The sequence below is a fragment of the Mercenaria mercenaria genome, chromosome 16 (genome assembly GCF_021730395.1).
Source record: "Mercenaria mercenaria strain notata chromosome 16, MADL_Memer_1, whole genome shotgun sequence".
NCBI lineage: Eukaryota > Metazoa > Mollusca > Bivalvia > Venerida > Veneridae > Mercenaria > Mercenaria mercenaria.
In genome coordinates, this window is record NC_069376.1 from 56643096 (window position 1) to 56669090 (window position 25995).

The following is a 25995-nucleotide window of genomic DNA, read 5'->3' on the forward strand; positions in this document are numbered from 1 at the left end:
AAGGGAGGTAATCTAAAGAAATTTTTTTAGAACTTCTGTTACTATATAAGTTGTCAATATGCACCTTATTTCTATCGTTTGACATTTTCAAAGCTTACATTATGAAGTTGTATGTACGCTTTTGGTGAAATTGAGGCCTATTACGGGTAGTCATCCTTAAAATAGTTGTTCCACCTCATCACCCAGATGATACAACATAAGGTGCTTAACTCTGACATAATTTTTTTATGACTTATGTCCCCTTTTACTTTAAATTTAAGGTTGATTTTGATGTATTTTCACTATATCTCAATTATTACAAAATGGATTTTATTCAAACTTAAAACAGATGTTCCACCTCATCACCCACATCATGTGACACAAGGTGCATAACTCTGACACCAATTTTTCATGAATTATGCCCCTTTTTACTTAGAATTTTAGGTTAATTTTGATGTATTTTCACTATATCTCAGTTACTACTGAATGGATTTGATTCAGACTTAAAATAGATGTTCCACCTCATCACCCACATCATGTGACACAAGGTGCATAACTCTGACACTAATTTTTCTTGAATTGTGTCCCCTTTTACCTAGAATTTAAGGTTAATTTTGATGTATTTTCACTATATCTCATTCTGATTGGCTTAAAGCCAAAGGGAAGTAACCTTTTTTAACTTTTGTACTGAGTTTCTTTCCCTTAAATTCCAGGAATTAGTCTATTTTTAGAAATCCTATTTTTAGATTTTCAATATTTTAGGTATTTTTCTAACTTTTTTATTATAAGTCCTATGTAAAAAGTAAATACATTTTTCTGTGGTAACATTGGTCGGTAAGACACTTTTTTGTATTCACTTTTAGTGTATCTCTAATATTAGAGATTTAATATATTTACTAGTATTACTATGCTAGTATTATACTAGTATTACTTACATGTGGAAGCCCAGGATGAAGTACTCCAAAGTATTTTTAAGATTTCTTATGGTTGCCATTCTTCTGTGACAAGACCGTATGGTGGGGGTATGAGTCACTCCTGTGACAGTTCTAGTTATTATTATTATCAACCTTGACCCTTTAAAAGCTGAGTTTATCCCCTTGATGTAGTAAAAAATACACGTTAAGTGCTAAAAAGTTTGTGTTTCATTATCTTAAAAAGTATTTCATCTAGAATCATGAAACTATGTACAGTGACAGGGTCCTGTTTTAAATGAACATATATCTAGTTATCCTTTTATTAGCTCACCTGTCAAAAAGTGACTAGGTGAGCTTTTGTGATCGTGTGGCGTCCGTCGTCCGTGCGTAAACTTTTTGCTTGTGACCACTCTAGAGGTCACATTTTTCATGGGAACTTTATGAAAATTGGTCAGAATGTTCATCTTGATGATATCTAGGGCAGGCTCGAAACTGGGTCACGTGCGGTCAAAAACTAGGTCAGTAGATCTAAAAATAGAAAAACCTTGTGACCTCTCTAGAGGCCATATTTTTCATGAGATCTGCATGAAAATTGGTCAGAATGTTCACCTTGATGATATCTAGGTCAAGTTCGAAACTGGGTCACGTGGGGTCAAAAACTAGGTCAGAAGGTCTAAAAATAGAAAAACCTTGTGACCTCTCTAGAGGCCATATTTCTCAATGGATCTTCATGAAAATTGGTCAGAATGTTCATCTTGATGATATCTAGGTCAGGTTCGAAACTTGGTCACTTGTGGTTAAAAACTAGGTCAGTAGATCTAAAAATAGAAAAACCTTGTGACCTCTCTAGAGGCCATATTTTTTATGAGATCTTCATGAAAATTGGTCAGAATGTTCACCTTGATGATATCTAGGTCGAGTTCGAAACTGGGTCAAGTGGGGTCAAAAACTAGGCCAGTAGGTCTAAAAATAGAAAAACCTTGTGACCTCTCTAGAGGCCATATTTCTCAATGGATCTTAATGAAAGTTGGTCAGAATGTTCACCTTGATGATATCTAGGTCAAGTTAGTTCGAAACTGGGTCACGTGGGGTCAAAAACTAGGTCAGTAAGTCTAAAAATAGAAAAACCTTGTGATCTCTCTAGAGGCCATATTTCTCAATGGATCTTAATGAAAATTGGTCAGAATGTTCATCTTGATGATATCTAGGTCCAGTTCGAAACTGGGTCACGTGGGGTCAAAAACTAGGTCAGTAGATCTGAAAATATAAAAAATTTTGTGACCTCTCTAGAGGCCATATTTTTCATGGGATCTTTATGAAAATTGGTCAGAATGTTCACCTTGATGATATCTAGGTCAGGTTCGAAACTGGGTCACGTGCGGTCAATAACTAGGTCAGTAGATCTAAAAATAGAAAAACCTTGTGACCTTGTTTGAGGCCATATTTTTCAAGAGATCTTCATGAAAATTGGTCAGAATGTTCACCTTGATGATATCTAGGTCAAGTTTGAAACTGGGTCACGTGCGGTCAAAAACTAGGTCAATAGGTCTAAAAATAGTAAACCTTTTGATGTCTCTAGAGGCCATCTTTCTCAATGGATCTTCATGAAAATTTATGAGAATGTTCAGCTTGATGATATCTAGGTCAAGTTCGTAACTGGGTCATGTGCGGTCAAAAACTATGTCAGTAGGTCGAAAAATAGAAAAACCTTGTGACCTCTCTAGAGGCCATATTTTTCACGAGATCTTCATGAAAATTGGTGAGAATGTTCACCTTGATGATATCTAGGTCAAGTTTAAAAGTGGGTCACGTGCCTTCAAAAACTAGGTCATTAGGTCAAATAATAGAAAAACCTTGTGACCTCTCTAGAAGTCATATCTTTCATTGGATCTTCATAAAAATTGGTCAGAATTTTTTAGCTCACATGTCACAAAGTGACAGTGTGAGCTTTTGTGATCGCGCAGCGTCCGTCGTCCGTCCGTTCGTGCGTCCGTGCGTAAACTTTTGCTTGTGACCACTCTAGAGGTCACATTTTTCATGGAATCTTTATGAAAGTTGGTCAGAATGTTCATCTTGATGATATCTAGGTCAAGTTCGAAACTGGGTCACGTGCGGTCAAAAACTAGGTCAGTAGGTCTAAAAATAGAAAAACCTTGTGACCGCTCTAGAGGCCATATTTTTCAAAAGATCTTCATGAAAATTGGTCAGAATGTTCATCTTGATGATATCTAGGTCAAGTTCGAAACTGGGTCACGTGCGGTCAAAAACTAGGTCAGTAGGTCTAAAAATAGAAAAACCTTGTGACCGCTCTAGAGGCCATATTTTTCAAAAGATCTTCATGAAAATTGGTCAGAATGTTCACCTTGATGATATCTAGGTCAAGTTCGAAACTGGGTCATGTGCCTTCAAAAACTAGGTCAGTAGGTCAAATAATAGAAAAACCTTGTGACCTCTCTAGAGGCCATATTTTTCATGGGATCTGTATGAAAGTTGGTCTGAATGTTCATCTTGATGATATCTAGGTGAAGTTTGAAACTGGGTCAGCTGCGGTCAAAAACTAGGTCATTAGGTCTAAAAATAGAAAAACCTTGTGACCTCTCTAGAGGTCATACTTTTGAATGGATCTTCATGAAAATTGGTCAGAATGTTCACCTTGATGATATCTAGGTCAAGTTTGAAACTGGGTCACGTGCCATCAATAACTAGGTCAGTAGGTCAAATAATAAAAAAACCTTGTGACCTCTCTAGTAGCCATATTTTTCATGGGAACTATATGAAGGTTGGTCTGAATGTTCATCTTGATGATATCTAGGCCAAGTTCGAAACTGGGTCAACTGTGGTTAAAAACTAGGTCAGTAGGTCTAAAAATAGAAAAACCTTGTGACCTCTCTAGAGGCCATATTTTTCACAAGATCTTCATGAAAATTGGTCAGAATGTTCACGTTGATGATATCTAGTTCAAGTTTGAAACTGGGTCATGTGCCTTCAAAAACTAGGTCAGTAGGTCAAATAATAGAAAAACCTTGTGACCTCTCTAGAGGCCATATTTTTCATGGGATCTGTATGAAAGTTGGTCTGAATGTTCATCTTGATGATATCTAGAATAATTTCGAAACTGGGTCAGCTGCGATCAAAAACTAGGTCATTAGGTCTAAAAATAGAAAAAGCTTGTGACCTCTCTTAGAGGCCATACTTTTGAATGGATCTTCATGAAAATTGGTCAGAATGTTCATCTTGATGATATCTAGGTCAAATTTGAAACTGGGTCACGTGCCGTCAATAACTAGGTCAGTAGGTCAAATAATGAAAAAGCCTTGTGACCTCTCTAGAGGCCATATTTTTTATGGGATCTGTATGAAAGTTGGTCTGAATGTTCATCTTGATGATATCTAGGTCAGGTTCAAAACTGGGTCACATGAGCTCAAAAACTAGGTCACTATGTCAAATAATAGAAAAAAAACACGTCATACTCAGTTCAAAACTGGGTCATGTTGGGACAGGTGAGCGATTCAGGACCATCATGGTCCTCTTGTTTATCTTGATGATATTTAGGTCACATATGCTCAAAAACTAGGTCACTATGTCAAATAATAGAAATAACGACGTCATACTCGGTTCAACACTGGGTCATATGGGGATAGGTGAGCGATTCAGGACCATCATGGTCCTCTTGTTTAAACACTTATTCTGTGATTGATTGTTTGTTAAACATTACTAAAATCAATATCTGCTGATAAAATTGTTTCAATCTTGCTGATATTGGCAAAAAATTGTTCATTACTTCTGTAGACCATACAAGTAATAAAATCTATTTGGAACATTAAGTAACCATGACAGACCAGTACTGATGCCTAATTTATGGGTCTCTGTGGCCAAGTTGGTAAGGTTGCTGGCTTCAAATCACTTGCCTGTCACTTTTGTTGGGTCAGACATCTTACTTGGGCTTACAGTTTGTTCATATGAGGAAGATACGCAGCTGGCTTACAAAAGGTTGATGGTTAGGTGCCCTTGCATGGGAGAGGGGCATATTGGATCTACCCCCACCATCAGAAGCTGAAAAGCAGATGATCTAAAATTGTAACATAAAATGCTTACATGGGTTTGTGGTTTTACCGGGTGCCTGTGTGTGTCTTAGGTGCATCTTGTCTACCTCCACTATTAGAAGCTTAAATGTTCTCATATGACCTTGAAGTTTAACTGCATATCATAAAAGCCGGACAAAACAAACGGAACTAATCTATTTATTTCAGGTGCCTTACAATCGCCAACACAACAACAGAGGCCGATGTTTGCCAACTCCAACCCAAACTCTACTGCCATGCAGGTATGTCTACATGTACAGTACAACATAATTATCATTCTAATATGGTTGGATTTAATTGCCAATTATACAAAGAAAAAAGTCAAGATCTGTATATTCTGCAATATACAGTGTTTGATGATCATTAAAAACACACTTTTTCTTCAGGGTCTATTGAAACTGACCTTGCACTGGCAACAAGCTGTTAGTAACAAGTTAATTATTAGATTGGGGTAGATGTTGGTTGGGTGGGTGGGCGGCGACCGTGGCGTCAAACTGGTGTTTCCGGTCAATAACTTTTGTTTCGGTAAAGATATTTGAATAAAACTTGGTATGTATGTAGCTTATATCAAGACAGGCTGGGATTGATTTTGGGGTTTCTGGGCTCAAGGTCAAGGTCACTGTTACTTAAAATAGAAAAAGGGTTTCTGGTCAATAACTTTTGTTTTGGTAAAGATATTTGAATAAAACTTGGTATGTATGTAGCTTATATCAAGACAAAGGCTGGGATTGATTTCGGGGTTTCTGGGGTCAAGGTCAAGGTCACTGTTACTAAAAATAGGGTAAGGGTTAGGGTTAGCATATCTTCTATATGCATGGAGGGATTTTGATGAAAGTTGGCACAATTGTTCACCATCATGAGACCGAGTGTCATGCACAAGAACCAGGTCCTAGGTCTAAGGTCAAGATCACACTTAGAGGTCAAAGGATACAAGAATGAAAACTTTGTCCGGAGCATATCTTCTTCATGCATAGAGGGATTTTGATGTAACTTGGCACAATTATACACCATCATGAGACGAAGTGTCTTGCGCAGTTCCCTTCTTTAGAATTACTTCCCTTTGTTGTTACTATAAATAGCTTATATTGTAACTTTTTCATTACTAGACATAGGGAAAAATCGAGACCACTTTTGTGTAGTACAACATGCATGTTACATCCAATTTTGAGGTGTATTTTGACCAATCTCTACCTGGTAAGGATTTCTGTGTGGACTTACAAATTTTTTTTTTTGTATTTTTAGCTCGACTATTCGAAGAATAGTCTAGCTATTCTACTCACCCTGGCGTCGGCGTCGGCGTCACACCTTGGTTAAGTTTTTGCATGCAAGTACATACAGCTATCATTTAAAGGCATATAGCTTTGAATCTTATTTATTCTTTTTCTAGGTCAATTACCTACCTCTCTGGGTCAAGTCCCATAACTCTGACATGTATTCTGAGCAAATTATGCCCCCTTTTGGACTTAGAAAATTTTGGTTAAAGTTTTACATGCAAGTTAACTATCTCCAAAACTAATGCAGATATTGAATTGAAACTTCACATGTGTCTTCAGGATTATAAAACTAGTTGATAGCACCAAGTCCCATAACTCTGACCTTCATTTTGGCCAAATTATGCCCTCTTTTGGACTTAGAAAATTCTGGTTAAAGTTTTGCGTGCAAGTACATACAGCTATTACTAAAAGGCATATAGATTTGAAACTTATTTTTTCTTTTTCTAGATCAATTACCTACCTCACTGGGTCAAGTCCCATAACTCTGACATGTATTTTGAGCAAATTATGCCCCCTTTTGGACTTAGAAAATTCTGGTTAAAGTTTAACATGCAAGTTACTATCTCCAAAACTAATGCAGATATTGAATTGAAACTTCACATGTGTCTTCGGGGTTATAAAACTAGTTGATAGCACCAAGTCCCATAACTCTGACCTTCATTTTTGCCAAATTATGCCCCCTTTTGGACCTAGAAAATTCTGGTTAAAGTTTTGCGTGCAAGTACATACAGCTATTACTAAAAGGCATATAGATTTGAAACTTATTTTTTCTTTTTCTAGATCAATTACCTACCTCACTGGGTCAAGCCCCATAACTCTGACATGTATTTTGGCCAAATTATGCCCCCTTTTGGACTTAGAAAATTCTGGTTAAAGTTTTGCGTGCAAGTACATACAGCTATTACTAAAAGGCATATAGATTTGAAACTTATTTTTTCTTTTTCTAGGTTAATTACCTACCTCACTGGGTCAAGTCCCATAACTCTGACACGTATTTTGGGCAAATTATACCCCCTTTTGGACTTAGAAAATTCTAGTTAAAGTTTTACATGCAAGTAACTATCTCCAAAACCACTACAGATATTAAATTGAAACTTCACATGTGTCTTCGGGGTTATAAAACTAGTTGATAGCACCAAGTCCCATAACTCTGACATGTATTTTGGGCAAATTATGCCCCTTTTTGGACTTAGAAAATCCTGGTTAAAGTTTTGCGTGCAAGTACATACAGCTATTACCAAAAGGCATATAGCTTTGAAACTTATTTATTCTTTTTCAAGGTCAATTACCAACCTCACTGGGTCAAGTTCCATAACTCTTAACATGTATTTTGAGCAAATTATGCCCCCTTTTGGACTTAGAAAATTCTGGTTAAAGTTTAACATGCAAGTTACTATCCCCAAAACTAATGCAGATATTGAATTGAAACTTAACATGTTTCTTCGGGGTTATAAAACTAGTTGATAACATCAAGTCCCATAACTCTGATATGTATTTTGGTCAAATTATGTCCCCTTTCGAACTTAAAACTCTTTTGATATTTAACATTTTGGGTAATAATTTCCTGCTTCTGTGACAATATTTCGAATAGTCGAGCTTGGCTGTCTTACGGACAGCTCTTGTTTTTTTTTTAAGATTAACTTCCCTTAGTTGTTACTATAAATAACTTATATTGTAACTTTTTTATAATTGACCGTAGGGAAAAACCAAGACCACTTTTCTGTGGTACAACATAGTTGTTACTTTCTAATTTTAGGTGTATTTTAAGGTATCTCTACCTGGTAAAGAGTTTTTTTTGTGGACTTAGAAAAACAAAAGAATTACAAAGATTACTAAACAACCACAAAATTAAAATTACATCTGCAAATACAGGTGCTAGAGTAAAGAAATTTGCTGTGACGGGCGTATATTGTGACATTCTGGCACTCTTGTTTATTCTTAAGAAAAGTGTTGAAAACCTGGTTTCGTGGCATTGCCGCATTTCTTGTATGACTTTGCAATGGAAATTATTTACAGTGAAACACCGCTCGCTCGAGCTCGCAAGGGGATGAGCAAAATGCTCGAGTTATCCATGGGTTCGAGCGACCCGAACATTGACCAACATACGAAGAAAATTGAAGTTTGTTTTACCAATTGTCATCAAGACCATTTGCAGAGGAAACGGTGAGGCGTAATGATAAAACACTCGTGACATTTTCATTAAACGTATTACAAACGTTATTTATGGCACATGTGAAGAAACAGCTAAGAAATTTTATTTCACTTTTTTTTCTTTTTTTTTGAAATACTATAATCGAATTCGCAATTTTCTTCTCCAAATGAAGATCTCATAATTATCATTTAATTTTATGAAAAGGCTATCTTATTTCCTTTATTTGCATGTAATTAACTGTTGATTAAAATATTAAGATCTCATAATTATCTTCTCGATCCCGCAGAAAAAAGTAATAACTAATAACAATTTTGATCAATAAAATTTTTCTTCCACCTTTCATCAACAATTAATCTCATTATTAGATCAAATATACCGACAAACAAAAATTTAAGATAGCCGGGGAATAGACCATGCAATTCTCACGACGTGCGAAAATTTTAGATTAACCGATACATTCTGACCGCCGAAGGTGTGAAAAATTTTGACATCTCTGCTCGAGTTTGCCGTAAGCAACAAAGAGTAAATTAATACAGAGGGACCAGGTGTCATGCTCGAGCGATCGAGTTATCGATGCTCGACCCAGCCATGGTAATTCCACATAGAAAATAGAAGGAAATCGGCCGGGACCACATGAATTGCTCGAGCGAGCCCTGGTGCTCGAGTCATCGATGCTCGAGCGAGCGGTGTTTCACTGTACTGTTGTTTTGTTCTTTAAAATATCAAGTACAATTTCAATGTAGAGTAAAACGTGATTCAGGCTAAATACCTATTATTATTGATATATTTTTTTGTGTGTTGTACTGTGTGTCCATATCATTCTGTGATATGTTGTACAGCGCTTTTGAACATTTATTTTTAGATGAAAAGGGCGCTATAAAAATCTGGTAAAAAATAATAATAATGTGCGGACTGTAAGAGAGCATTATGACATTAATTCTGACGTCAAGTTGACTTGTGATATGACATCCAACTTATTACCTCTTGGATAAATGAACCCTATCAAATTTTTCATCAAAATATTTCAATGACCATGTAAGAATGAAAATAAGATCTTCTTGTGGTTTGTTGCCTAATTTACCATGGTTCATTGTTCAGATGCTTAGATATTGAACAACTCGGGCTAACGCCCTCATGGTCAGTTCCTGATAAAACAGGCAACAAACCACTGGAAGGCCTTGATTATTTGTTAAACAAAAAGCCAGTTCAGAATCTTACTCAGATCACTACTAAATGTGTAATGCATTGTAGAGTGTGTGTTGTACAAGTTTACATTGTATGATGTGTTAAAGTTCATCACTTACCACTATATTGCAGACATGAATCATTGTAGATTTTAATTGATATTTGAAATATGTGAGCGTGTTTAAACAACCTCCTTATCTCATATTCCGATTTAAATTCTAAAACTTCAGTTTATACCTAATACAAATGTATTTAGAGTAGTGTTTTCTATGTAGTTTACATTGTTTTTATTTATCAATGTTGCGTAGTTTTGAAGATAACCAAAATGCTCAATTTTTAAGGTTATCTTTTCAGGTGGGAAGTATTTGGTAAAATGTAAATATTTCAATGACTTGACTATGTAAACAAGTGAGTCAGTCTTGGGCTGTGACCTTGGAATAGCTCTACACTTGAGGTCAAACAGTTTGTAGGAATTCAAATTGTAATTGCATAAGAAAGTTTCATCAAAATCTGTGAATATGAAGAAACTGTAAAAAAAAATTTTTGCAGGTACGACAATCATTACTTCAGCAACAGAAGTTGAAACAGATGCGAGAACGTAATAAACATGTACAGCAACAACAAGATAGACAGAAGTTGCTGATGCAACAACAGCAGCGTTCACAGTTCAGCCCACAGTATTCAGGTCAAAGGGGGCCACAGGTACGTCAATATAAATTTACAGTTCAGCACACAGAAATTCAATTAACAGGGGCTACAGGTTTGTCAGTACACGATCACAGTTCAGCCCACAATATTCAGGGGAAAAGCGGCTGCAGGAAGGTCAACAGAATTATATTCACTGTTCAGCCCTCAGTATTTATGTCAGAGTTTGCAAAGTTCTTGAAAAGTTCGAGAATTTGAAGGATGACTGAAACTTGTTTGTTGTACATAATGTTTAAGTTTTTTACATTGTGGAGAGCTTAATATATTAAGAAACTGGTCTCGGAGGGAACCAAATGTGTAGGTTTGAAGCAAGTTAAGTGTTCTTCATGCTAATAATAGATATACTGTATTTCATGAATAGGCACATATTGCACTGAAGTATTTCTTTTATGTCATGTTTTACAGGACAATCTATCTTTAGGAGGAAACAATGTTATACCACAGTTCCCAGAGAATCTTGCAGAGCTCATGAATAGTGCGACGGCACCAAATGTGACCCTACAACGGAACCAAATACCTGGTCCGATGTCGCCTCGGTACCAGACGTTACAGGGCCAACCACCACAGAGTCCTAACATGGGTTCCATGATGCCACCTAACCCACAGTTGTCTCCAAATTTCAGTCAAACACAACAACAACAACAACAACAACAGTGGAATATAAGACAGGGACAGACAAGTCTGGCAATATCCCCACAGGTAAATAAAGTGGAATGCAGGTAGTTTGAGCTTGTATGGAGGCAAGCAAAATACTCAAATTGTCCGAAATCTGGATCTGTCCAAACATGAGTACATTTTTTATGGTAATTCAAATTGATTTAAAAAAAACATCTCATAGTCATATTTGAAGTACTTTATTATTTCTTTTGTTCAAATTCAGGCTCATAATTGCTTTTGAGTTTATTGTGAATGTAAAACACGGTATTGCTTTTTAGCTCACCTTTCACAAAGTGACAATGTGAGCTATTGTGACAGCTTGATGTCCGTTGTGCGTCGTGCGTAGTCTGTCGTCCGTCAACAATTTCTAAAAAAATCTTCTTCTTGAAAACCACTGGGCAGAATTACACCAAACTTCACAGGAATGATCCTTGGGTGGCCCCCTTTCAAAATTGTTCAAAGAATTGAATTCCAAGCAGAACTCTGGTTGCCATGGCAACCGAAAGGAAAAACTTTAAAAATCTTCTTCTTAGAAACCAGAAGCCCTAGAGCTTAGATATTTGGTGTGAAGCATTGCCTAGTGGACCTCTACCAAATTTGTTCAAATCATGACCCCCGGGTCAAAATTGACCCTGCCCCAGGGGTCACTTGATTTTACATAGGAAAATCTTAAAAAATCTTCTTCTCAAAGACCAGAAGCCTAGAGCTTAGATATTTGACATGTAGCATTGCCTAGTGGACCTCTACAAAATTTGTTCAAATCTTGACCCCCCCAGGGTTACTTGATTGTGCATAGGGAAATGTTCATAAATTTGCTAAAAATAAACCCGCCCCAGGGGTCACTTGATTTTACATAGGAAAATCTTCAAAAAATTTCTAAAAATAAACCAGAAGGCCTAGAGCTTAGATATTTCACATGTAGCATTGCCTAGTGGACCTCTACAAACTTTGTTCAAATCATGACCCCCGGGGTCAAAATTGACCTCGCCCCATGGGTCACTTTATTTTACATAGGAAAATCTTCAAAAATTTTCTAAAAATAAACCAGAAGGCCTAGAACTTAGATATTTCACATGTAGCATTGCCTAGTGGACCTCTACAAAATTTGTTCAAATCATGATCCCGCCCCAGGGGTCACTTGATTTTACACAGGAAAATCTTCAAAAATTTTCTAAAAATAAACCAGAAGGCCTAGATCTTAGATATTTGACTTGTAGCATTGCCTAGTAGACTTCTACAAAATTTGTTCAAATCATGACCTCCGGGGTAAAATTGACCCCGCCCCACGGGGTTACTTGATTGTACATAGAAAAATCTTCAAAATTTTCTAAAAATAAACCAGAAGGCCTAGAGCTTAGATATTTCACATGTAGCATTGCCTAGTGAACCTCTACAAAATGTGTTCAAATCATGACCCCTGGGGTCAAAATTGACCCCGCCCCAGGGGTCACTTGATTTTACATAGGAAAATCTTCAAAAAAATTCTAAAAATAAACCAGAAGAGCTAGAGCTTAGATATTTCACATGTAGCATTGCCTAGTGGACCTCTACAAATTTATTTAAATCTTGACACCTGGGGTCAAAATTGACCCCGCCCCAGGGGTCACTTGATTTTATTTTTCTTTTTGGTTAAATTTCTTCAACTTCTTGTCCTTAAGTGCAATGATAACAGGTGAGCGGTATAGGGCCATTATGGCCCTCTTCTTTGCTAAGTGTACATCTAAAAAACAAGTTGTCATTACCGTTAAATGAAAATCAATGGCACAAAGTGATTCTTGTAAAATGCTATGATTATTCAAACATGATAATAATGGTTTATTGATGTTCTTTGAGTTACTTTGTTTGAGTTTATCAGTATTTCACTGCAGACAACATGCACAGCATACAAAAGAGTTCTAAATAAGTCAGGTAAGCCACTAAAAGGCAAGCTATTGTCCATACTTTAATTGATACCAATATGTAGCATGTTATTTAAATGAGAATTTTTTGAGAAATATTGAAGCAACTTTTTGTTAAAAATTGCAGGGAACTGCACAGTACAGTAACAGACACCGATCCCTGTCTGGCGGTACTCTGCAGGCATCACCTCCACAACGGTTCCCGTTTAATGATGGCCAGTATAGTGGGAACCAGCAGTTAGGAAATCTCTACTCCCAGCAACAACAACAGTTGTATCAGCAAAACAGAGGTGGACAACTACAGAGACAACTAAGTATGACATAAAGTATTCTGTCTGAAAATTCATGATAATAATATACTGTAAAATCATTTTATTTTGTGGGCATGAAATTTCGTGGTTTTGGTCAAAACGGCAATTTCATGGGGATATGAATTCGTGGATTTCAACTTTTGAACATAAAATGAATGGGAACTTTACTTGTTTGTTGGGGTTAGATTGACTCAACCACGAAATACACAAAAATTAGTCCCCCACGAATATTAATGATTTCACAGTATTTTGTTCATTTAGTTTATTTGATTCATGTGAGGAAGCCACATAGCTGACTTACAGAAGGTCAGTGGTTCTACCAAGGTACCTGATAGTGCCTGAAAAACAATGCACAAAGAGACACCTGAGGTCTTCTTCCAGCACCAAATGCGGAGTCACTGTATGACCTCAAGTTGTGTAGGTGTTACATAAAATCAAACAGCAACAACAAAAATTATTCTGTTTATTTGTTTGTTTATTTCTTGCCTATAAAATAAGGTTGAAATTTGAAACTTCATTTGAACCACAATATTACAATTTCATGAGGCACCATGATTGTAAGGTTGTAAAATGTAGATGAGAGACCAGGCACAGAATGCAGCCTTGACATTGGTCAATTTTTTACTGTGCCCAGATACAACCATTGAATCAGACTTTTGAGTTTTGAGACTGGTTTTTAGTATCAGTTCTAACTTGGATCAAGGACTGAATTATGCTAGTTTTATCCAGTCAAAGAAGGGTAAATAATTGTACCCCCTGACAACAAAGTTGTAAGGGGGGGTATACTGGTTTCAGGTTGTCTGTCTGTCCGTCTGTCCGTAGACGCAATCTTGTGCGCTCCATCTCTCCTTATCCCCTTGACAGAATTTAATGAAACTTCACACAAGTGATCAGTACCAACAGTAGTTGTGCATGGGGCATGTTAGGTTCTTTTAGAAAAAAAATTTGCAGAGTTATGGGACTTTGTTTTTTTGTTACTATACTATATACATAGACACAATCTTGTGCGCACCATCTCTCCTCATCCCCTTGACACAATTTAATGAAACTTCACACAAGTGATCAGTACCAACAGTAGTTGTGCATGGGGCATGTTAGATTCTTTTAGAAAAAAAATTTGCAGAGTTATGGGACTTTGTTTTTTTGTTACTATACTATATACATAGACACAATCTTGTGCGCACCATCTCTCCTGATCCCCTTGACACAATTTAATGAAACTTCACACAAGTGATCAGTAACAACAATAGTTGTGCATGGGGCATTTTAGGTTCTTTCAGAAAAAAAATTTGCAGAGTTATGGGACTTTGTTTTTTTGTTACTGTACTATATACATAGACACAATCTTGTGCGCACCATCTCTCCTGATCCCCTGGACACAATTTAATGAAACTTCACACAAGTGATCAGTATCAACAGTAGTTGTGCATGGGGCATGTTAGGTTCTTTCAGCGACAAAAATTGCAGAGTTATGGGACTTTGTTTCTTGTTAACATACTATGTACATACAGTCTGCATATGCAATCTTGTGCATGCCTAATCTACCAAACCCTTACACACAATTTAATGAAACTTCACACAAGTGATCAGTACCAACCCTAGTTGTGCATGGTGCATGTTACATTCTTTTAGATAAATATTCTGCATAGTTATGGGACTTTGTTTTTTGTTACTTTACTGTATACATACAGTCTATATACATAGTCCACGTAATTATGCAATCTTGTGTGCGTCAAATTGCAATGTACTGTGTCAGTGCATGCCGGGGGGGGGGGGGGGGGGTACATTCATCACCTTTAGTGATAGCTCTAGTTTATGCAAGAAATGTATATTAATTCAAATTTTTGTAATAATGAAGGAAAAAAGGACTGTGACTTACTGCAGACCTTTAGTGCCTGTGATAAATTACAGACTCGGGTATATACTGGATTTAAGTGATTTGAATAAGAAGTCTCATTAATGTATATATTTTGTAACCATGGTAATACTAATCCTAACCTTTAGTCAGTATATTATACACTAAATGCATGCTGACATGCAATAATTTGCGTATTTTTGCCATGTGTTCCAATTGATGATCAGTTCCGGACATGCACAGAAGACAGCTCCCTGTCTGCAATTAGCATCATAGGAAAAAAAGTGCCCTTGGCCTGTATTAAACTTGAAAATGTTATATTTTAATTGTGCTCTGTTAGCTTAGATTGTGGTAAGATTTAACAGAAATGGAAATTTGGTAGGGGCAGACAGGAAGATTCATTGATGTGATATTTTCTATGAGTTTAGTAACAACAAAAAGAGTTGCAGTTGTTATGTCAAAATATCAAGGACAATGAATATGGAACTTAATAGAGTTAAAAGATATTTAGAATACAAAAATTGTAAATTCTGTGTAAACTTAATATATTTATCTGAGTCAGGTATAGAAATTTAACGTTTTAATGAATTATTACAGGTCGTGGAGGTTCACCTAGAGCATCACAGAGTCCTTTTGGTCCAAACTCTGATCCTTTACTAATATCACCTCATAATGTATCTCCAAATTCGATGAGAGGTCCACAGCAGGTGAGCCCCTCCTACAGTCAAGGAGGAATGGGCACAGCATTTGGACAGGGCAGTATGACATCCCAGCCGAGTTCTCTGCCATCGCCTCAGTACTCCCAGAATCAAGGTCAAGGTCAGATGGGGCTGAATGCTCATAACATGGACATAGACCTGAATAGTTTGTTTGATAGGTATGTACTGTAATAGAAGGATTTAAGCTGGGTTTGGTTAAAGATTGTCGGTTGTGTTTTCATACTGCATTTAATCATGTTTATAGCAAACTTGCGTTACATTTTGGTTATGTATTTGATGATATTTTAAATGACTTTCTCTCATGTACATTCATAATTATCTTACAATGTAATAAATTACTGTTATAGGTATAGTAACCATACGACTGTTCCCTGTGACATATGTCGTCCTAATTTCCATGATAAATTTCAGTTACTGTTGTGTTACCAGATTTTTTTCCACATTTTCAGCCACTTTTTAAGCATGACTGTTTGAATTAGTAGATTAATTCGCAGGGTAAATGCAAAAAAGGTACGAAGTGCTGAAAATTAAAGAAGATTATGGTTTCTTTTTGCATTAACCCTGCTAATTGTCATCCTTTTGCCGACATCTGTGTCATAAATAGTTTGCATCTGAGCAGCTTTCTCTGAAACTACGTCATAGAATGCTTTCAAACTTCACATATGTCTGATGTCTTCACAGGACAAGTTAGATAACTCTTGCATTTATTCTGTAAAAATTGTTTAGAAATTTTGATTATTAAGCATGTTTCTCAGAAAGTAAATGGCAGAATGCTTCAAAGACCATGCAAATCATTGGAATTATAAGATGACCTCACAGGAATACAGCATAACTCTAGCTTTTATTTTAAAAAGCTTTTTCAGAAGCTAATGGACAGAATATTGTTAAACTCCTCACAAGTCTTTGATATCATAAGGTGACATGTCTTTCATTTTGTCAAAACCATTCCCCTTTTTAACCTATAAATTTTGTGAATGATTTTGTATATTAGCAGGTTTACAAAATGTTTGCAAATTCTACACACTTCTTTCACATGAGATGACCTTACATTGTTTTTTTTTTTTTTTGGCCAATTTGGGGCTGAAATTCGGCCAAAATCCCAATTGCAAATGGTACAATATTACACAATTTCAAAGCTTAAATTCCCACCAAGACTGTAGCTATGAAACCTTCAACATTTGAAACATGTTGTGGCATTTACGATCATCTTTTCTTAAATGTAGCACTTTTATTAAAAATATGACTTTTTTGACAATTCCCAATTTAGATGTTTTACGAGGCATTTTCCCCAATTGTAAAGGCCCCTGCCCAATGCCCAAATCAGTGGGGGAAAAAAACACTGCCTTGGTTTCGAAACTCTGGCGAACATTTTTGCATATTTATGCCCCTGTTTAGTTTTCCATGCAAGCAGATTTCTTGGGAACTGTTGTGGTAAATTCTTGTAAACACTTTATCGGCCTTTAATAGTCATCATGAAATGACAGTCTATGCCAGGTTACAGTTTGCAACATTTTAAGAAGAAAATTTTGTTAGAGATTTTGGAACTTAGGTTGTGTGGAATGGTTTCAAGTAGTCGAGCCTGCTGTCATTAGACAGCTCTTCTTCATATATCAATTCATATATTCAGCTGATTAAAAAAAATTGCTAGTTAATATTATGTGGTATAAATATATTGATATGATTAAAGTGCTTGTTTTATTTAACAGTAGTAAAAAGCCATTAGATGTGCCATTGAGTGTTAACACACCAGGTCCGTCCAAGACAATCAAGGAAGAATTGCGCAACTTTTGTAATGCGAGATCTCAAAACAGTCTTCAAGGTCAAAGTTCGCTCCAAAACAGTCTTCAGGGCCAAAGTTCCCTCCAAAACAGTCTTCAAGGTCAAAGTTCACTCCAAAATAGCCTTCAGGGTCAAAGTTCATTACAAAATCAAAACTTCTTGCAAAATCAGACTGCCATGCAGGGTCATAATTCCCTTCAAAGTCAAGTGATGGCTGCCCAACAGTCTCAGCAGTTCATGTCACCGACTCATCATCAACAGCCGCAGCAGCAACAGCAGCAGCAACAGCCACCACAACATCAGCAGTCTGTCGAGCATGATGCAATGTCTGAGTTACCCTTTGATATTCTAGAACAAAGTAAGTATTATCTTGGGAAAGGTTCCCAACTAATGCTCACCCTCTAGTCAGTTATTTGATTTTGCTATCTAGACTTGAATATTTTGTTACTGTCACATACATGTGGAGTCGGGCCACTTTAATTTCACTGATTTATTCTGAAGTTGATGAACATAAATGTTCAGCTTTGTATGGCATTCAAAAATCTGTTTGCAAATGTTAACTTTCAAAATATTTCTGTTGTTAAATCTGAAACAGTACAAGATTTGAGCCACAATAGTATAAAGGACTAATCACATATATGAGCTGCGCCATGAGAAAACCAACATAGTGGCTTTGCGACCAGCGTGGATCCAGACCAGCCTGCGCAGTCTGGTCAGGATCCATGCTGTTCGCTTTCAAAGCCTATTGCAATTGGAGAAACTGTTAGCGAACAGCATGGATCCTGACCAGACTGCACGGACGCGCAGGCTGGTCTGGATCCATGCTGGTCGCAAAGCCCCTATGTTGGTTTTCTCATGGCGCGGCTCATATCGGGATTGTTCACTCTTCTTTATGTTTTTCAAAAGACTAAGACAGTGTGTGAAAAAAATCCAGTTAAAGAACCCTAGCTGAGGGTATGGTTTTAAAAATAATGGCTCTTGATTATAGTGAAAAATGAATTAATTTCAGAATTGAATGTAACATATGTACATAAGATTGAGAATAGAATGGAAGTAGAGATGGGTAGTAAAAACTTGCTGTACTTGTGCAGTGTTTTCAAAAGCATCTTTAGAATGTTAAACTTTGGATCATTGCTTTTGTACTTTTCTGAGATACTTCGCACAAATACAGTACTGTAGTAAGTTTATACCAAAGGCTATTTCAGCAACAAACCAGTTTTAGATTCCATTTTTTTGCTGAACAACTTGGAGCAAGTTGCTTTATAACAACTGTTTTTGAACGTTATGAATTTGTTCAAACAGCAAACACTTGTTGACTGATTTCAGTAAATGAGATGTCGCAGGATCACGGGATCAATCTACCTGAGTATAAAGAGGAGGTGATTGTGCCAAAGAAACGTGAAGAAGCTAAAAGTAGATATGTGAAATTTCAGCAGCTTGCCAATTCAGGTAGTTTATGCTTAACCTTTACCCTGCTAAATTTCTAAAATGGACTGGTCCATCATTCAATTTGGGCAGGAGCACTTATTATGTCTCCCCCAGGAGACATATTGTTTTTGCCCTGTCCGTCCGTCCGTCTGTCCGTCCGTCCTTCCGTCCGTCCGTCCGTACGTCACACTTCATTTCCGAGCAATAATTGGAGAACCATTTGACCTAGAACCTTCAAACTTCATAGGGTTGTAGGGCTGCTGGAGTAGACGTCCGCTATTGTTTTTGGGGTCACTCCGTCAAAGGTCAAGGTCACAGGGGCCTGAACATTGAAAATCATTTCCGATCAATAACTAGAGAACCACTTGACCCAGAATGTTGAAACTTCATAGGATGATTGGTCATGAAGATTAGACGACCCCTATTGATTTTGGGGTCACTCCGTCAAAGGTCAAGGTCACAGGGGCCTGAACATTGAAAACCATTTCCGATCAATAACTAGAGAACCACTTGACCCAGAATGTTGAAACTTCATAGGATGATTGGTCATGAAGAGTAGATGACCCCTATTGATTTTGGGTCACTCCGTCAAAGGTCAAGGTCACAGGGGCCTGAACATTGAAAACCATTTCCAATCAATAACTAGAGAACCACTTGACCCAGAATGTTGAAACTTCATAGGATGATTGGTCATAAAGAGTAATTGACCCCTATTGATTTTGGGGTAACTCCATCAAAGGTCAAGGTCACAGGGGCCTGAACATTGAAAACCATTTCCGGTCAATAACTTGAGAACCACTTGACCCCGAATGTTGAAACTAAATAGGGTGATTGGTCATGCAGAGTAGATGACCCCTAATGATTTTTGGGTCACTCTGTGAAAGGTCAAGGTCACAGGGGCCCGAACATTGAAAACCATTTCCGGTCAGTAACTTGAGAACCACTTGACCCAGAATGATGAAACTTCATAGGATGATTGGTCATGCAGAGTAGATGACCCCTAACGATTTTAGGATCACTCTGTTAAAGGTCAAGGCCACAGGGGCCTGAACATGGAAAACCATTTCCAATCAATAACTTGAGAACCTCTCGACCCAGAATGTTAAAACTTCATAGGATGATTGTTCATGCAGAGTAAATGACCCCTATTGTTTTTGGGGCCACTCCATTAAAGGTCAAGGTCACAGAGGCCTGAACATTGATAGCCAGTTCTGATCAATAACTTGAGAACCACTTGACCCAGAATGTTGAAACTTCATAGGATGATTGAACATGCAGAGTAGATGACCCCTATTGATTTTGGGGTCAGTCTGTTAAAGGTCAAGGTCACAGTGGCCTGTTCATGTAAAATCATTTTTTGGAAATAACTTGAGAACCACTTGACCTACAATGTTGAAACTTAATAGGATGATTGGACATGCAGAGTAGATGACCCCTATTTATATTGAGTTCACTTGATCAAAGGTCAAGGTCACAGGAGCCTGAACAGTGACTTGAGAACCACTAGGCCAAGAGTGTTGAATTTAGCGGGATGACTGGACATGCCAAGTAGATGATCCCTATTGCAGCCAACCATCAGTGTCTCTTTGATTTTTGCTCCTGACCCCTATTGACTTCTTGCCTATAGGACTTTGCATTGGGGGAGACATGCGCTTTTTTACAAAAGCATTTTCTAGTTTTTCAAAAGGGTGTACACTGAAAACTGACTAGCTGAATAGCAAACAGTGCAGACCATGATAAGTCTGCATGGAAGTGCAGGCTGATCTTGGACTGCACTAGTTGCAAAGGCAAAATCACTTGCCGCCAGCAGGCTAAAGGTTTTAGTTGTTTTTAGCTTGAAATGTTGGGAATTTTTTGAGAGGTTAGGAGAATTACATATTTAGCTCAACTTTAATCTTTGGAATTGCTTCAGACTTACTTGAGCTGCACCATGAGAAAACCAACATAGTGCATTTGCGAACAGCATGGATCCAGACCAGCCTGTGCATCCATGCAGTCTGATCAGGATCATGCTGTTCGCTAAAGGTTTCTCTAATTGCAATAGGCTTTGAAAGCGGCCAGCATGGATCCTGACTAGACTGTGTGGATGCACAGACTGGTCTGGATCCATGCTGGTCGCAAATGCACTTTGTTGGTCTTCTCATGGTGCGGCTCAATTATTAGTTTCTTATTATCATCTAAAACTTATTTGACAAGGTCAGTTTCTGCTAAGATGTCTGAATTTACTATGTTTTTGCATCATAATTTAATAATAGTTCCTCCTCATCATCCACATCATACATGTATATGACATTGTTCATACACACTAATGTTTCTAAAAGTATGCTTTCTTTTTCTTAGAATTTCCGGTGAATGGTGTTTAATCATGTTTTCTTGGCTTTGAAATCACTCCATGCATCTGTTTCAAACTTAATACTTTCCCATTTATAAAAAAAACTTACAATTGGCAATATTATATATGATACCATACTTGTATTACAGAAGATCCAGATAGCAAAGCTACAAATTTATTCCGTAAGCAGTTAACATCACAAGGTAAAGGAAGACCGACTTCAGCCTCCGCTGATACAAGTGCGCCTGCCTATACGGAACCTCAGTCATCAGTGAATATAGTACAGAATAAACCCAGGGTTTGTTTCTTTGTTATCTTATAATTGAGCCGCGCCACGTGAAAACCAGCATAGTGCATTTGAGACCAGCATGGATCCAGACCAGCCTGCGCATCTGCGCAGTCTGGTCAAGATCCATGCTGTTCCATTTCAAAGCCTATTGCAATTGGAGAAACCTTTAGCGTACAGCATGGATCCTGACCAGACTGCACAGATGCGCAGGCTGGTGTGGATCCATGCTGGTCGCAAACGCACTATGTTGGTTTTCTCATGGCGCAGCTCTTATAAAGTTTCAAACTTTTTAAGTTTAGGGCTGAGTGCTAAAGCTTGATTACTTTAAATATTTTGCCCCTGCTGTCTATCGGTTTCAATGCTTCCAAAGGATCTTCTTACAAATTTTATTAACTATCACAACAGCAATTGTTAGTGCTTCGTGGTGGCTGTAAAAAAAGTCTCATACTTTATTTCAGTGTTGTTATGCTCCCTCAAGGGGAAGCATGTATTTGGCAATTCTTGTCCGTAGTATTTCTCATGAACCACAGTTTGAAATTTAGCAAAACTTCATGGGAAGCTTCACTATCAAGAGGAGATGGGCATATTTAAATATCTTCGTGTTCCTGTCGGATGATTTTTCACGGAGTTAATTCCCTTTGATTATTCAACAGTAGTATACAACATAGTACAATTAATATTTCTCAGCAACCACTGGTTGGAATTTAGTGACACTAAACAGGAAGCTTTACTAGCAAGAGGAGATGGGCATATTTTCTTCATGTTCTGGTCGGATGATTTTTAGCTTGTCTGATTTTTGAAAAAAATCTTATGAGGTATTGTCGTCACTTATCGTTGGCGTCGGCATTGGTTAAAATTTTTGTTTAGGTCCACCCTTCTTATAAGCTATAAGAGCTACAGCTTTGAAACTTTGCACACTTATTCATCATCTGTCATTGGCTGACTATGTAGGCTAAGAACCATAACTCTGGTAAGCATTTTGTCAGAATTAGGGCCCTTTTTGTACTTAGAAAATTTGACTTTCTTGGTTAAATTTTTTGTTAAGGTCCCCTTTTTCTCAAAAACTGTAACAGCTACAGCTTTGAAACTTTGCACACTTGTTTATCATCATTAGATGAGTAAGTAGACCAAGATTCATAACTCTTACCTGCATTTTGTTAGAATTATGGCCTTTTTGTACTTAGTAATTCTGAACTGTAATTCTTTTCTTACATGACAAGAGATGGCACCTGTAGGCGGTGCTCTTGTTGAAATCAGTCATTACTTCAAAATCTAAATGAACGATATGTTATGTTTTTTAGACTCCGATAGAAGAAATCAAGCCAGCCAATCAGAAGGACAGTTTGTTACAGCAGTTACTATCAGATTGATGATGGCTTATTGCTTAGTGATGTAAATAATCTTTTTACACTTTCTTCGTTCATCAAAAGTGGAATTGAATTCCATTTCAGAGAAGAGTTAATATTTTATTGCTGTTACAGTAGAAGTTGATAAGGGAAGGTAATTGGTTCCTCAGTTCAAAAGGAAGTTAGTATTCTACAACTTTTACTCTTTGCTTATGAAGAGGGAGTTAACTCTTGTGCCTCATTTTAAGAATGAAGTGTACTCTTCAAAGGAGGTACTGAAGCTCTTTACAGAGAGGAACATTCAACAGACTCTTCAACAGAGAAGTCACATACAGTGCTCAATTGGAATATCTCGGGTATATTGCTGGACTACAAAGTGTGTAGACAAAGGCAATAAGTGTTTACAAAAGTATTAGATATTGTTAAAATATGTGCTAAATTATGAAATACTAGTGTGAAGTCAGGGAATGATTGTTTGTCTTCAAAAAACTGTTATAAATGAAGTTACGGGGACATTAGTGATAGAACTGGAATGTGATTTAGACAAAATGCTCGATGATTTTTTCTGTTAAAAGCAACTTTTTTATTGCTACAAGTGCTTTTCAAACAGCTGTGATATTTCGGAAAAGAACTAATGGATCAGTTGCTATGGCAACACCATTGAATGGATGTGAAGTAAAGACGTCTGGGAATAATTTCTGATAATGTACGGGTTTTTAACAACAAAATCTTTTAAAGATTATGACTACAGTAAATAAACTGTAGAAAACAGAAGCTTCAACTTCAAAGTAGACTGGAGCTAACCTTCTTGTGAAACATTTGAATTTAAATCGCTGTGCCACAATTCTGATTATTGTTTATTTTTAAGTATATTTTGATCTCAGATATGTATCTTTACACAGAAAAAAATGATCTCTCCGTGAGAGTCAACATTTTTTTTGTGTGTGACAAAATTTCTCACATTTGATTTAAAGTGACTTCAAGTATATTGTTCTGTTACTTTAGAAGAATTTTTTCATGCATTTGACATGAATGTTTTTGTTACAGTTTGCTTGAAGGAGGGTGTCATTTGACAGTTGCTTGAAGGAGGGTGTCATGTGACAGTTGCTTGAAGCAGGGTGTCATGTGACAGTTGCTTGAAGCAGGGTGTCAGGTGACAGTTGCTTGAAGCAGGGTGTCAGGTGACAGTTGCTTGAAGCATGGTGTCATGTGACAGTTGCTTGAAGCATGGTGTCATGTGACTGTTGCTTGAAGCAGGGTGTTATGTGTCTTGCTCAGATACTGTATCAGGTGAAGATATTGCAGTTTGACCAGTGATGCATGTATATGCTTTCAAGGACCCCAAGAGTATTTTTTTACTGTTTACTGTAGTGAAGCACAGGAGTCTGAAATTCTATCAATAAGACCATAGAAGTCTATCTTTACAAAAAAATACCCCCTATATATATAAAATAAACACCAGGAATGAAACGTCAAAAACACAGGGTCCCCTGAAAATAGGCTCGGAACACAGGGTGATCGCAATTTAGCGAGAGTAGTGAAGAAATAACACTAAAAAACACCTACCACACTTGACAGCATTCAAATCTGATCGTGGCCTCAACGCGAAACTAGTCTATCTGCTTCTATTTCTAGATACACATAGACTAGTTTCACGTTGAGGCGACGTGATACACTTTACAAGAGTAATCAGACATTTTCTGAGGTTTTCTGAGATTTTCAGCTGTCGCCGAAGCCATTCGCTGACGTCACAACAACAACAACAATTACAGCGCTGAGATAAAGATAAAATAATTATTTTATCCTTTAAAATGTGTACATCGAGTAAATAAGTATTCGAATATTTATATGTTTACATCAGTCTATAATATCCCCTAGATTCCTTTTGCAATAAAAAGATAATTTATAAAATTTGATTGGGAAAACCCGTAAAGGGAGGTTACTCTTGGGATAATCCATTTTTCGATGCAGCGGAATATCTAAATTTCAGTCGTAAAATTTGATACTTGGTGTACAATGACTTTTTTTATATGAATACAGCAAAATGAAAATGTCTGTTATGTAGTTTGAAGGTAAGACAGTACGGGAATTGCTACTTTCTAATTTTATCCCGGCGCTGTAATTGTTGTTATTGTTGTGACGTCAGCGAATGGCTTCGGCGACTGCTAAAATCTCGGAAAACCTCAGAAAATGTCTGATTACTCTCGTAAAGTGTACCAGATTTGAATTCTGTCGAGTGTGGTAGATGTATTTTAGTGTTATTTCTTCACCACACTCGCTAAATTGCAATCACCCAGTGTTCCATGCGTTTTTTCAGGGGACCCTGGGTTTTTGACGTTTCATTCCTGGTGTTTATTTTATATATATAGGGGGTATTTTTTTGTAAAGATAGACTTCTATGGTCTTACTGATAGAATTTCAGACTCTTGTGAGTGAAACAAGGATTACTAGGATTCCTGTATTTTGGGAGTGATAATTTCCATTTGTAATGCTGCAGGTTTGTCTGTAGTACTTCTAAATAGTGAATACAGATATTGTTTATGAAAGCTTGTACCAACATACATTAAAAAATAAGAAAAAACACTATTTATAGAAACTTCCTAGCAGTATGTTAATGAGGATTTTAATGAATACTTTGGTACTGTTTCAGTTTGTATTTTCTGTATTCATAAATGATTTGGAACGACCATAGAGTTGCGTTGCATTTTCAAGTTAGTTTTTGTTTTGTTTTTCATAAAATGTCCCACCCTTTTAAAGACTGAAGAAAAATTGGTATCCATATTATTAGATTAAGTCTTTACTGCCAGTTCTTAGATTTTAGTGAATGTAATCATGCAGTTAACACTTTCCTAGGTAAAATCAGCAAAAGGTAATGTTTTGGTAAACAAGGATAATTCATTTCAGGACAAAAAAACCCCCACAGGATTTACTGATTTAATCAAGATACTTTTAACAAATTATGTTGGTGTCATTCTTTGTACCTTAATTTGGAAGTGCTGAATTGTTTCAAATTTATTTCAGACTTAAAATGATGGAAGAATGAAGTTAAAACAAAAAAAATCACTGTAGAAAGGCATGTATAAAGTCAGG

At 36.9% G+C, this 25995-nt stretch overlaps 1 protein-coding gene across 4 annotated transcripts in view; it reads left to right on the forward strand.

The window, feature by feature from the left end:
* Window positions 1–23893, forward strand: part of LOC123539859 (nuclear receptor coactivator 2-like) — a 136646-nt gene extending 112753 nt beyond the window's left edge. For all 4 annotated transcript variants that reach the window (XM_053527167.1, XM_053527165.1, XM_053527168.1 and 1 more), the window contains 9 exons: window positions 5144–5217; window positions 10136–10288; window positions 10697–10990; window positions 12974–13160; window positions 15610–15889; window positions 17438–17868; window positions 18837–18959; window positions 21420–21568; window positions 22861–23893. In XM_053527167.1, the coding sequence (XP_053383142.1) occupies window positions 5144–5217; window positions 10136–10288; window positions 10697–10990; window positions 12974–13160; window positions 15610–15889; window positions 17438–17868; window positions 18837–18959; window positions 21420–21568; window positions 22861–22929 (1760 nt within the window). In that variant the 3' untranslated portion in view covers window positions 22930–23893. The remainder of the gene's footprint in view (window positions 1–5143; window positions 5218–10135; window positions 10289–10696; window positions 10991–12973; window positions 13161–15609; window positions 15890–17437; window positions 17869–18836; window positions 18960–21419; window positions 21569–22860) is intronic.
* The last annotated feature ends 2102 nt before the right edge of the window (window positions 23894–25995 follow it).